At 38.2% G+C, this 12,026-nt stretch overlaps 2 protein-coding genes across 2 annotated transcripts; both read left to right on the top strand.

The window, feature by feature from the left end:
* The first annotated feature begins 349 nt into the window (after positions 1–349).
* On the top strand, positions 350–2,760 carry LOC103944367 (50S ribosomal protein L25). Its single transcript, XM_009354803.3, has 3 exons — positions 350–861; positions 978–1,107; positions 2,128–2,760. The coding sequence occupies exons 1-3, from the start codon at positions 421–423 to the stop codon at positions 2,361–2,363; spliced, it is 807 nt and encodes a 268-aa protein (XP_009353078.2). The 5' UTR covers positions 350–420; the 3' UTR covers positions 2,364–2,760.
* A 700-nt stretch (positions 2,761–3,460) lies between these two features.
* LOC103944368 (disease resistance protein RPV1-like) lies at positions 3,461–7,637 on the top strand. The gene is given in 8 exon segments (XM_048576644.1): positions 3,461–4,042; positions 4,137–4,717; positions 4,719–5,033; positions 5,127–5,230; positions 5,346–5,621; positions 5,740–6,199; positions 6,252–6,649; positions 6,907–7,637. Coding segments are annotated over 8 exon segments (3,054 nt in total). The 5' UTR covers positions 3,461–3,566; the 3' UTR covers positions 7,351–7,637.
* Positions 7,638–12,026: the final 4,389 nt, after the last annotated feature.

Raw genomic sequence — 12,026 nt, forward strand, 5'->3', positions numbered from 1 at the left:
CTTTGAGACGTCAGGCAAAAGAAGTAGATGAAGATTTGGAAAGAGATATAAAAAAAAAAGATATGGAGTTTAACGAAAGATTTTGCATAAACTTGAACGCAGTGGTGTTTTAGGATTTATAAAATCAACCCTAGTGTAAGGTTATTGTAGTTTCTGCATATTTTTATTTTGGGAGTCTTAACGAAACATTCCTGGTATTATTCAATTTTAACGTTGATGATATTTTTACTTTAAAAAATTACTCATGCTACTATTCACTTACAATACATTTTTATCATTTTAATTAAAAATCAAAATTTTCAAGATCTTTTTTATTAGATTTCTTTCTATTTTTGGGTCTCTACAGAATTCGCTCGTGGACTCAACGGGAAAACCCTCCTAAACCCCAACATTTCATTTTGCCACTCCCAACACTCCAAAATGTTCCTCCAGAGGCAGCGCGCCTCCGTACTCACCCAAGCCCTCCAAATCCAACTCCGCCGATACACCCAATCGTCCGCCGCCGTCCTCCTCCAGCCGGACCCCGAACTCGATCCCGACCTCGAATCCACCACCTCCTTCCCGATACCGGACCCGAAGTACGCCGAGACCATCTTCGCAGTTCCACGCACCACCTCCGGCAAAAGCATCTCCGCCAAAGAGCGCAAGGCCGGCCGCGTCCCCAGTATCATCTTCGAGCAGGAGGACGGCCAACACGGCGGCAACAAGCGCCTCGTTTCTGTACGGACCAACCAGATCCGCAAGCTCGTCGGTCATCTCGGCCGCTCTTTCTTCCTCTCCAGGCTCTTTGACCTTGAGGTTCGCTCCGACTTCGACTCCGAAAACGACGTCGTTGAGAGGGTCCGCGTTTTGCCTCGCTCGGTATGTAGTCTTACACTCTGCAGTCTCTAACAACTTCAACAAATTTGATCCAATTTAAATAAAGTTAATTTAATTTGCTGCCATGGTTTGTCAAATGTGGTGCTTTTTTTGATTAGATTCATCTGCACTCTGCGACGGATGCACCGCTGAATGTGACCTTCATAAGGGCTCCTTCCCATGCTTTGTTGAAAGTCGATATTCCCCTTGTGTTTCGAGGCGATGATGTCTCTCCTGGATTGAAGAAAAGTAAAAGAAACCACCTTTTTCTATCTGTCGTATGGGATTTCATTTGTTTCATTTCATTGTTGCGAATTTCCAGTTGCAATATCTGTTTCTATCTTCTTGTTGTGTATGCCATGCTTTGATCCAGCATTGCCTCCATTGTGCATATAGCAAACTGTTGTAGTTAGCAAAGTAGGATACTTGGTCTCATTCGGATTATATCCCACTGTTCCCTTCTCATAATTCCATTTTCATGTTACTGGGTTTTCATGTGCATTATAGACGTATATAGAAAAGAAGAATACAGGGGCTTGTTTTGATCACAACATGGCATGCAGATATCATCAGATTTTAGATTTAGTTCAGATTTATTACGAGCCTTATGTGGATATGGAACCTTCTGAAATCTTAAATGCTTCGAGAATTTATGTGGGAAGTCATTGTTTCTTGCAAAAGATTATGAAAGGATTGGAAGTTTTTGTCTCAAAGCTGTAATTCCTGACATTGGTGATTGAGCATACAAAGCTTCTGTTGTGGAGCATGTTTTTGGTCAAATCCATAGCTAAATTTGGTTGAAAAGTTCCGGAAAGTGTCAGGGATTATACAAGGATTTTGTCAAACTAAAAAAGTTTCGCTTTTATGGAAACAGTTTTCACCATATTCCATTTCCAAGAGTTGAGTTGCATCTAAGTTTTTGAAGGTTGTTCTTCGTATTGATTTTGGTAGATTGGGTTCTGTGTTACGTATTAGCATTTTCCAAATCATGGATATGAAGGTTAGTTTCAAAATAGTTTGCGGGAGGTAAATGAGAGTTTTAATTATAGGGGTAGACTTGAATTTGATAATGGCTTACTTTTCATATTATAATTTATAAGCTACATACTTTGTACTGTAAATTTAGTACGTGAAGGGTCTTTATGGTTTTTGTTGTACTTAGAATCTAGTTTGCTGTTTTGGTCACTTTTGATCAGTTTGCATTCTTATACATATAGCCTGATAATCTTATCGAGTTAAGCTAAACCGTGACATTTTACAATTTGGCAGATGGTTGTCTAAACACAATCAAGAGGACCGTAAAGTTCCTTTGTCCTGCTGATGTGATTCCTCCATATATTGATGTGGATCTGAGTGAGTTGGATGTTAACCAAAAGATAGTAATGGGAGATCTCAAAGTTCATCCAGATCTCAAGCTTCTGCAGTCCAAGAATGAACCTGTTTGTAAGATCACGGGAGCAAGGGTTTCTGAACAAAAGAAGTCTAAAGACAAAGACTCTAAATAATTGCTGTGGTTGGAGATTCTGGTTGCCCCTTATTAAGAAAACAGGCTTCCGCCATTATATATCCCTTCTCAGCTAACCGCATATCTTTTGATCTTGTAATGGCCGTGGAAGACGAGTTGATGGAGTGCAACTGTGAGTTTTCATCTTCTTTTTCGCAATTGTTTGTGGGTATATTTCACTTTCGGTGGGGAAAAATGTGGTTTGCGGGTGAAGGATGCCATTAGGGAGAGAGGAAGAACTGGTTCTGCTTCGCGATTATTGTGAATCTGAGCCAGAATTCTATGATAATAAGAATGGTAGTTTCTGAATGTTTGTCAATATATAGGTACTTGGATTTTGTAAGTGTTCTAAATAGGCACTTTGACAGATTTAAGATGTCGATTCGGTTCTGTGTTTCTTTTTCGATCTCTCAGCTGAAGTTCTTTGTAGTTCAACAGTTTTGGGCAAAAGAACTGGGCAGAAGAACTAGCAACAAATGTTTTGGTCAAATTTTGTTTTGGGAAAACATAGCAACAAACTCGAACAGGGTTAAGGTGGTCGGAAGGCAAATTAAAGTGACTCGCAAAACCACAATAACAAGATAGTCACCGATGCAATCATCTAAAAGAAATAAGTTGTAGGGGTGTTCATCGGTTCAACACCTATACGTCTCTTTGGTGTCGATGAGTGGCACATGGGTCGGTCTTTTGCGATAAAACGTCGCGTGTGGTAATATACAAATTCGGAACAACAATCGATGTTGATTGGTAGTGGATTGTTGGTCCATTTGTCTAACATCCTATGGTTTTAATATTTGTAACGAAAATCACATTTTGTCCCAATTAAACACACTTTCATAAGTTTAGATCGACCATGAAAGATCTTGTGCACTCAAAATTGGTGTGGTTTTTTTGTGGTCCAGTCATTGTTTGACATATATTATGACAATAAAATTAAGAAAAATTAAGTTTATAAATAGGTTTCGGTCAATAATTTGGAATCGTAGAGAGACCACACTCATTTTGGGTACCCGAAAAAACTGAAAACCCAAACTGATAAAACCCCAAAAGTTTTGGGGCAAATATGAAATAATACCCGTAATTCTTGTAAAACACGTCTGTTTGGCCATAACAGTCCTTTCGAACCTTATCTCTGTTTTCTCTCGTTGACTATGCGAGACAGGGAACGACGGGAAGTCGACTCCGACAAGCTCTCAAGTTTCGAATGGCTTCCACTACGCATCCAATTCAATGCATATACGACGTCTTCCTTAGTTTTAGAGGCCAAGACACTCGCAAGAACTTCACTGACCATCTGTATGCTGCTTTCGACCTCAAAGGAATCGTGACCTTCAGAGACGACCTCAAACTTGGCAGAGGAAAAACCATTTCCCCGGAACTCCTGAAAGCAATCGAAGAATCAAGGTTTGCGGTAGTTGTTTTCTCACGAAACTATCCTTCTTCGACATGGTGTTTGGATGAGCTTAGTAAGATTTGCGAATGCATGAAGGAACTGGGACAAACTGTTTTTCCTGTTTTTTATGATGTGGATCCGTCTGAGGTGCGCAAACAAACGGGGAGCTTTGGGAAAGCGTTTGCTGCTCACAAAGAATCTTTCAAGGGAAATGTAGTGAAGGTGCGGAGATGGAGGGCTGCAACGACAGAGATAGCCAATCTCTCTGGATGGCATTTACAGGATAGGTAATCAAACTTTTGTTTTCTTCCATCGGCATATTTTCACTCATTGACTTGTGCTTACTGCTTTCTTAAAACATAGAATTGTCTTGTCCTGCAGACATGAGTCAGAAGTTATCCGTGAAATTTCTCAAGAAATATCGAGTAAATTGAGTGACACATTCTCTCAAGTTTCCAAGGAACTAGTTGGAATAGAATCTCGTCTGGAGGAACTAAATACGTACTTAGGTACAGACTTAGATGACGTTCGCATTATAGGGATCTGCGGGATGGGAGGAATAGGTAAGACAACTATTGCTCGTGTTCTGTATGAGAGAGTCTCGGGCCAATTTGATGGTAGTAGCTTTCTTTCCAACGTCAGAGAGGTTTCCGAAAAGTGTGGACTAGTTGCTTTACAGAGACAAATTATTTCAGAAATCCTGATGGAAACAATTGTAAATGTATGGGATGTCTTCAAAGGTTGCGATGTAATAAGAACCAGATTGCGTCATAGAAGGGTTCTTCTTATTCTTGATGACGTGGATCAATCAGAACTGTTAGAAAATTTAGCAGCAAAACATGATTGGTTTGGTTCGGGGAGTAGAATCATCATAACAACTAGAGATGAGCATTTGCTTCTTCGACATGGAGTGGATCAAATATACGAGGCCAAAGAATTGGCATCAAGATTAATCTCTTATGCTCTTTAGTTGGAAAGCGTTTAGAAAACACCATCCGCAAAAAGAATATCTAGACCTCTCCAACATTGTCGTAAACTATGCTAATGGTCTCCCGTTGGCGCTTGAAGTTTTGGGGTCCTTTCTGTTTGGCAGGACTGTATCTGAGTGGAAAAGTGCATTGAATAAACTAAAAGAAGTTCCTAACAGAACAGTTTTTGAAGTACTTAAAATAAGCATCGAAGGACTAGAGGAGATGGAGAGGAACATATTCCTGGATGTCGCTTGTTTCTTCAAGTCAATGAACAAAGCTCGAGTAACAGAGATACTTGACAGCTTTGGCTTTCATTCATAAATTGGAATAAGAGTTTTAAATAATAAATCTCTCATAAGTGTTTCGCATAACATGTTATGGATGCATGATTTACTACAAGAGATGGGTTGGGAAATTGTTCGCCAAGAATCTCGTAAGGAGCCTGGAAAACGCAGCAGGTTGTGGCTTTTCGAGGATGTCTATGATGTACTAGTGAATAATAAGGTAGGAGATTTGCAGTGTGAATTCAGAAACTGACGTATGACTAAGCAAAACTATAAGCTGTTCTACTCAGTCTGCTATATCATGCAGTTGATTAATATTTTCTCTTGTTAATTAGGGTACCGAAGTCATTGAAGGCTTTGCCTTAACTTCACCTTTAGACGAAGAGGTCCACTCGAGCGAGGATGCCTTCTCTAAAACGAACAAACTGCGGTTTCTCAGAATAGGTAATGTGCACCTTTCCGAAGACCTTACATATCTCTCAAATGAGTTAAGAATTCTCGAATGGCACGGATATCCTTCAAAATCTCTCCCATCAAGTTTTCGACCAGAAAAGCTTTTCGAACTCAAGTTGTGTGATAGCCGCATTGAAGAACTCTGGAAAGTTATGAAGGTATTGTGTATTGTTGTACATGTGATTTCATCAAAAAGCTTGCAAATCAGTAAATGCTAATTTAATTTCTCTTCCCTTTCTGTTTGTTTTTTTTTTTCCCTTTCTTCTGGATTTACAGAAGCCTCTGGAGAAGTTGAAAATCATTAAGCTAAGTTACTCTCGAAGTCTCATCAAGACCCCGGATTTTGGAGTAGTCCCAAACCTTGAGAGGCTGATCCTCGAAGGTTGTACAAGTTTATCCAAGATTCACCCGTCCATTACAGGGCTTAAAAGACTTGTTTTGTTGAATCTGAAAGATTGTAAAAGTCTTAGAAGTCTTCCAAGCTCCATCGAACTGCAGTTCCTTAGAATTTTCATTCTTTCCGGTTGCACAAAACTCAAAAATTTCCCTGAGATTGTCGGAAATATGGAACACTTGTTCAAACTGTCGTTAGATGGTACAGCAATACGAGAACTTCCCTCAACAATTGATCACCTACAAGGCCTTGAATGTTTAAGTCCGAGAGACTGTAATGGCTTTGTGAATCTTCCGAGCGCTATTTGTGCGTTGGGGTCTCTTAAAGTTCTTGCATTATCTGGTTGCTCAAAACTAGAAAAACTGCCTGATAACTTGGGGGATTTAGAATCATTGACTAACGGAACTTGATCTAAGTGACTACAATTTATTGGAAGGAACACTTCCTTCGGATCTTGGCTGCTTAAGCTCATTGGTGAAGCTACATCTAAACAGAAACAATTTCGTCAGCGTTCCTGCAAGAATCAGTCAACTTACAAAGCTTACGGAACTGAACTTAAATGATTGCAAGAGGCTTCAACTATTGCTGGACATTCCATCAAGCGTAAGAGAATTAATGGCGCAAGATTGTTCGTCACTTGAAACGTTTTCAAATCCATTGTCTGCAGGCAGTTCGGTGCGGGTGGGGTTCAGTTTTATTAATTGCTATAGATTGGCAGGGAATCCAGGCATTAACCTGACATTTCTCATGCTGAGGAAGTATCTTCAATCATCAATAAAGGCCGATTCTCAGGTCTCTCTCTCTGTCTCACACACACACACACACATACAACACATATTTGATTCTTAAGGTATTGGATGGACAGGGCGGGGGCCGGGGCGGGGGGTTGATCCATACCTGGTTGGCATACATAATTTCGAGAAGACCCACTTACTTTTTCATTTGTGTTAGTAAACGCATGATATGTTAGGATGAGAACGATCCTCGTACCTTTCATACATAATCCTGCTAGTAAACATGTGATAAAAGTCGTGCTTATCACTGTACAGGAACCATTTGCTGCGTTCGGTAGTTGTATTCCTGGAAGTGAAATTCCGAAGTGGTTCATGCATCAGAGTGCAGGCTCTTCCTTAAGTATCGAGGTGCGTCCACATTGGTGCAGTGGTAAGTTCAAGGGAGTTGCTGTATCAACTGTTTTTGGAGTCCGCGACAATGCAACCATCCGCCGGGTAGATTTGAATTCAACAGATGAACCAAAGATTCGGTGTGAGTTGGATACTGACAAAGGTATCATGATCCCTGGCCTTGTTCTTCCCTTCACCAAAGACATATGCATCGAGTCAGATCACCTTTGGTTGTGCTACATATCGCGCGAATGGTTTGCAAAGTGTGCAGGTGAGTGGTGGAAATGTAGACATATTCAGGCTTCCTTCGAATCCAGCATCTCCGTCTTGGAGGTGAAAAGGTGTGGGCTCCGTCTGGTATATAAGTGAGACATGGAGGACATATTCCGTGATGATTTGATTAATCATCGGTAGGACTAGGAGGGGCCAGGCAAAGTCGTGATATCTACGAGTATTATGATGAACTCGAATGCCGGGAAAGCGGTAAAATCAATCCGATGATCAGAAAGACGGTCATATTCTTCAGAGCTTTTCTGGTTGGATTGCTACTTTTGATTCTTTGGCAACTTTGCTTTTCCCGGGTTCCTTGTTTGTCAAGCTATTGGTAAGTCAATGTGTTCAAATTCAACCTAAATTAAACCTTTTTATTATCGTCAGATTATTCAATTGCATATGTTGATTTTTAGATTCATGGGTAGTTCTTCCGAACACATAAAAATTTCTCCTCACTTTAGAACAGAGAACACACAGAAATCGAAGTTCTTAATATTTAATTTGATTTTAACCTTTGATATTGAATTCAAAGTTATAGCATCAATTACTCTTCAAAAAAAAAAAAAAAAAAAAAACAAACAAACAAAAGTAATAATTACTTGCTAAGGACTTCTTATCCGTTGTAACACCAAATGCCTCACAATATAGCTAATATTTTTTGACATATAAATTAGTCTATCAAATCAACATATACAATAAAACCTGAAATATTAAACAAAACCAAAATATAAATTAAAATAGGGTAAGGTACAAAAAACTACCTCAACTATTGGGGTCACGACAATTTCATACCTCATCTGACAATGTCATACCGCATTTTACGAATTTGTGACAATACCATACCTCCGTCAATTTTTCTGTTAAATGCTGACGTGGCAAGAGACGGGGACCACTTTCTATTAAAAAATTAATAAAATATTATTAAAAACTAAAAAAAATATTTAATATTTTTTAAATATTAAAATAATAAATAAAAGTAAAATTAAAAAAAAAGGGTAAAGTACAAAATACTACCTCAACTATTGGGGTCACGACAATTTCATACCTCATCTTTTGAAATTGACAATGTCATACCGCATCTTACGAATTTGTGAAAATGTCATACCTCCGTCAATTTTTCTGTTAAGTACTGACGTGGCTTGATTCGGGACATACTTTCTTTTAAAAAATTATTAAAAACTAAAAAACAATTATTTAATATTTTTTAAATATTAAAATAATAATAAAAAGCAGAGAAAAAAAAAACCATCAGTTCGTCCCTCCCCTCCCCCTCCCCCTCTTCTCTCTTCTCCCCATCTTCATTTTCTTCCCCCACCTGCAAACCCAAAAAAATAAAAAAAATAAAAAAATTTTGAAAACCCAACAACCCCCTGTGAAAGAACAAGAAGGAGGAGGAGGAGGAGGAGGAAGAAGAAGAAGAGGAAGAAAAAATAAAAAAAAATTTGAAAACCCATCAACACCCCCCCCCGGGGTGGAGGAAGAAGAAGGAGAAGGAGGAAGAAGAAGAAGAAGAGGAAAAAAAGGAGGAAGGAACTTTTTTTTTTTTAAAACCATCAACTCCCTTGCGGAAGAAGGGAAAAAAAAATATTTTGAAAACCCATCAAACCCCAAGAGGAAAAAAAGAAGGAAAAAAAAATATTTTGAAAACCCATCAAACCCCAAATCCACCACTTTCATCCATTCTCCACATCCTCTTCCGCACCGATCCTCCACCTTCTCTGCTCACCCATCTTCCTGCCGACGGGATCTGGGGTTTTTTTTATTTTTTTATTTTTTTTTCTGGGTTGTAGGAGGGAGAAGAGTGTGGGTGGGTGTGGGGGGAAGACAAATTGGATTTTTTTTTTTTTTTTGTTGGGATTTGCTGGTGGGGGAAGAAGATGAAGATGGGGAGAGGAGAGAGGAGGGAGGAGGGGGGAGGGGAGGAACGAAATGAGGGGTTTTTTTTTTCTGCTTTTTATTATTATTTTAATAATTAAAAAATATTAAATAATTGTTTTTTAGTTTTTAATAATTTTTTAATAGAAAGTAGGTCCCGAATCAAGTCACGTCAGCACTTTAACAGAAAAACTAACAGAAAATTTGATGGAGGTATGACATTGTCACAAATTCGTAAGATGCGGTATGACATTGTCAATTTTAAAAGATGAGGTATGAAACTGTCGTGACCCCAATAGTTGAGGTAGTTTTTTGTACTTTACTCTTTTTTTTTAATTTTACTTTTATTTATTATTTTAATATTTAAAAAATATTAAATATTTTTTTTAGTTTTTAATAATATTTTATTAATTTTTTAATAGAAAGTGGTCCCCATCTCTTGCCACGTTAGCATTTAACAGAAAAACTAACAGAAAAATTGACGGAGGTATGATATTGTCACAAATTCGTAAGATGCGGTATGACATTGTCAATTTTAAAAGATGAGGTATGAAACTGTCATGACCCCAATAGTTAAGGTAGTTTTTTGTACTTTACCCATTAAAATATAGTTATCACCCCTATTCGAGGCTCCTCCCCCTCCCCTCCCAACTCGAGGCCACATTTTGTTTTTTGTTTTTTGTTTTGTTTTGGTTTTTTTTCTTTTTTGAAAAGAAACGATAACACTTTATTAAAATAAAAACAAGACTTACAAAATAGTGTATAAGAAATCCACCATGTGGCAAAGTTATTGAAGACCTCTCATATAGATCTGATTACAAGTAACATAACCTTAACCAAAATCATTTTACGAATGCTGACATATCCCAAACTATATGAGAAAGAGAATAATCCTTGAACTCATTTGAAATTGATGCCCAGAGGGCTGCCTGGTATCCTACTCTACCCTATAGTTCTGTTACCCCCACTCAATTATAATCCTTGGAAACTCTTCTTTTACGCTCCAACCAAATGTTTCAAAAAACTGCCAACACCAAACAGCTCCACAAAGCTTTAGCTTTCCTCCCCTTTCCTAAAGCCTCAAAATTGATGCTTAGAAGCTCGAAACAACCCTTTGGAATGACCCAACTAACTCTAACTTCCTGAACCAATGTCCACCACAACTGTATTGAGTAAGAACAATGGAGAAAAATATGATTAGCACTCTCCTTAGATTTACACAAACTGCACCAATGAGGAGAAATACAAATAAAAGATCTTCACCTTTGAACTTGATCACAAGTGTTGATCTTCCCAGTAGCCATTAACCACACAAGAACTTTGACCTTCGGAGGAGCTTTTGATTTCCAAATTTGAGAAAAGGGTGGAAAATGTTGCACAGTTCCATTGTTGCTCAAGAAAGAGCTATAGGATTTGCAAGTGAACAATCTTGATAAGTCTATTTTCCACCTTCTGTTATCCGATTTTGGTTGAATTAAATGAACATTTTCCACTTTTTGTAATAACCTAGCACCTCTGCTGTCTCCAACTCATTCAAATTTCTTCTGAAATCAAAATTCTAGCGCAAAGAATGAAGAGAAAAATCCACTAAACTTGAAATGATTTGGTTGCCCACCTCAAACTTGCAGCACTTTAGGAACAATTGAAGACCAGACGAAATATGTTTCCAAGGGCTACAACTTGAAACACACAGCGGACGATTTGCATCCCACCCATTATCTTGCAACTTGTACTTGCTTCTTATCACCTTGTGCCAGAGAAAATTTGATTCCTTTGAGAATCTCCACAACCACTTAGCCAGTAACACTTCATTCCGTTTCCTCAAATTCCCCACACCTTAACCCTCTTCCTCCTTACTTTTAATAACTACCTCCCATTTCACCAAATGGTAACACATAAATAATGGTTTCCTTTTCATTTGATTTAATGTCAATTAGGTCATAATTGTACTAGATTTAGAGATTATAACATCTAATTGTAGACGCAAATGAAGTGGCATGAATTATCAAATATAATTTCTTGTTCTCACTTATGGAATTGGGTAATGCTCGGGAGATCAATTTGTGTAAACTATATAACATAGTTGTTGATAATTGAATTATTACTTAAGTGTTGATTAACATATTTATTTATTTTATTGGTAACACATTATATAGTTTGTAAATTTGGTCTAAAATTTGTTTACTTAGCATTATGGCTACAATACTTACACGTTGGGATAGTAATTGTATGAACGTGTAGTAATTGTATTAAATACATATAAGTATTACAGCCAAATCCCACATTATGAATTGGGAATATTTTTGCTCACCTCCTTATTTATCACTAGTCAGATAAGTTTAAATTCAAGATCTGTGTAATAAATAAACACAAACTAAAAAATTTAAACTCATCGAACGATGATAAATAGGGTGGCGATCTGTTTACCGCTCGTTTCGCGAATTGTCATTTCTGTGAAATAGTCTTCCCGTTGTTAGGGAGGAGATAAGAACGTCAACGTTCCTGAAGAACGACGCGAATTATCGTGGACGACTCCCACTTTGTCTCATTTAGATCCTTGCACCGCTCAGTCTGAAACTGAAGTGCATCACATATTAGATCTCCAGAGCATAGAGCATAGCTTAGAGCATGCTAGATGCTTTCACCAATCTAGTGCGCATGATAAGATCACATATTCTAGCTGCAAATACGCATGCAAAGATGGATGTACCAAATGTACGACGGACTTCCTTCCTGAAGGCCTGATGCACTAATCTTGGTGATCCACGTACATTAGCGGCTAGCTAATCATCTACCCCCTACACAAAAGCTTGGCATACCTCTTGGTTTAAAGGATTCACACCCCTAGAAGAGGAAATCCACTGACATAAGGTCCTGAAGAGCCTACCGTGAATTCG

This window comes from the organism of the source record quoted next, unplaced genomic scaffold, assembly GCF_019419815.1.
Source record: "Pyrus x bretschneideri cultivar Hongxiangsu unplaced genomic scaffold, Pyrus_bretschneideri_v1 Contig9, whole genome shotgun sequence".
NCBI lineage: Eukaryota > Viridiplantae > Streptophyta > Magnoliopsida > Rosales > Rosaceae > Pyrus > Pyrus x bretschneideri.

Coding starts and splice junctions, on each gene's coding strand:
- LOC103944367 (XM_009354803.3), top strand. CDS start 421: ATGTTCCTCCAGAGGCAGCGCGCCTCCGTACTCACCCAAGCCCTCCAA. Junction 862..977: donor TCCGCGTTTTGCCTCGCTCG/GTATGTAGTCTT, acceptor TTTTTTGATTAG/ATTCATCTGCACTCTGCGAC. Junction 1,108..2,127: donor CTCTCCTGGATTGAAGAAAA/GTAAAAGAAACC, acceptor ACAATTTGGCAG/ATGGTTGTCTAAACACAATC.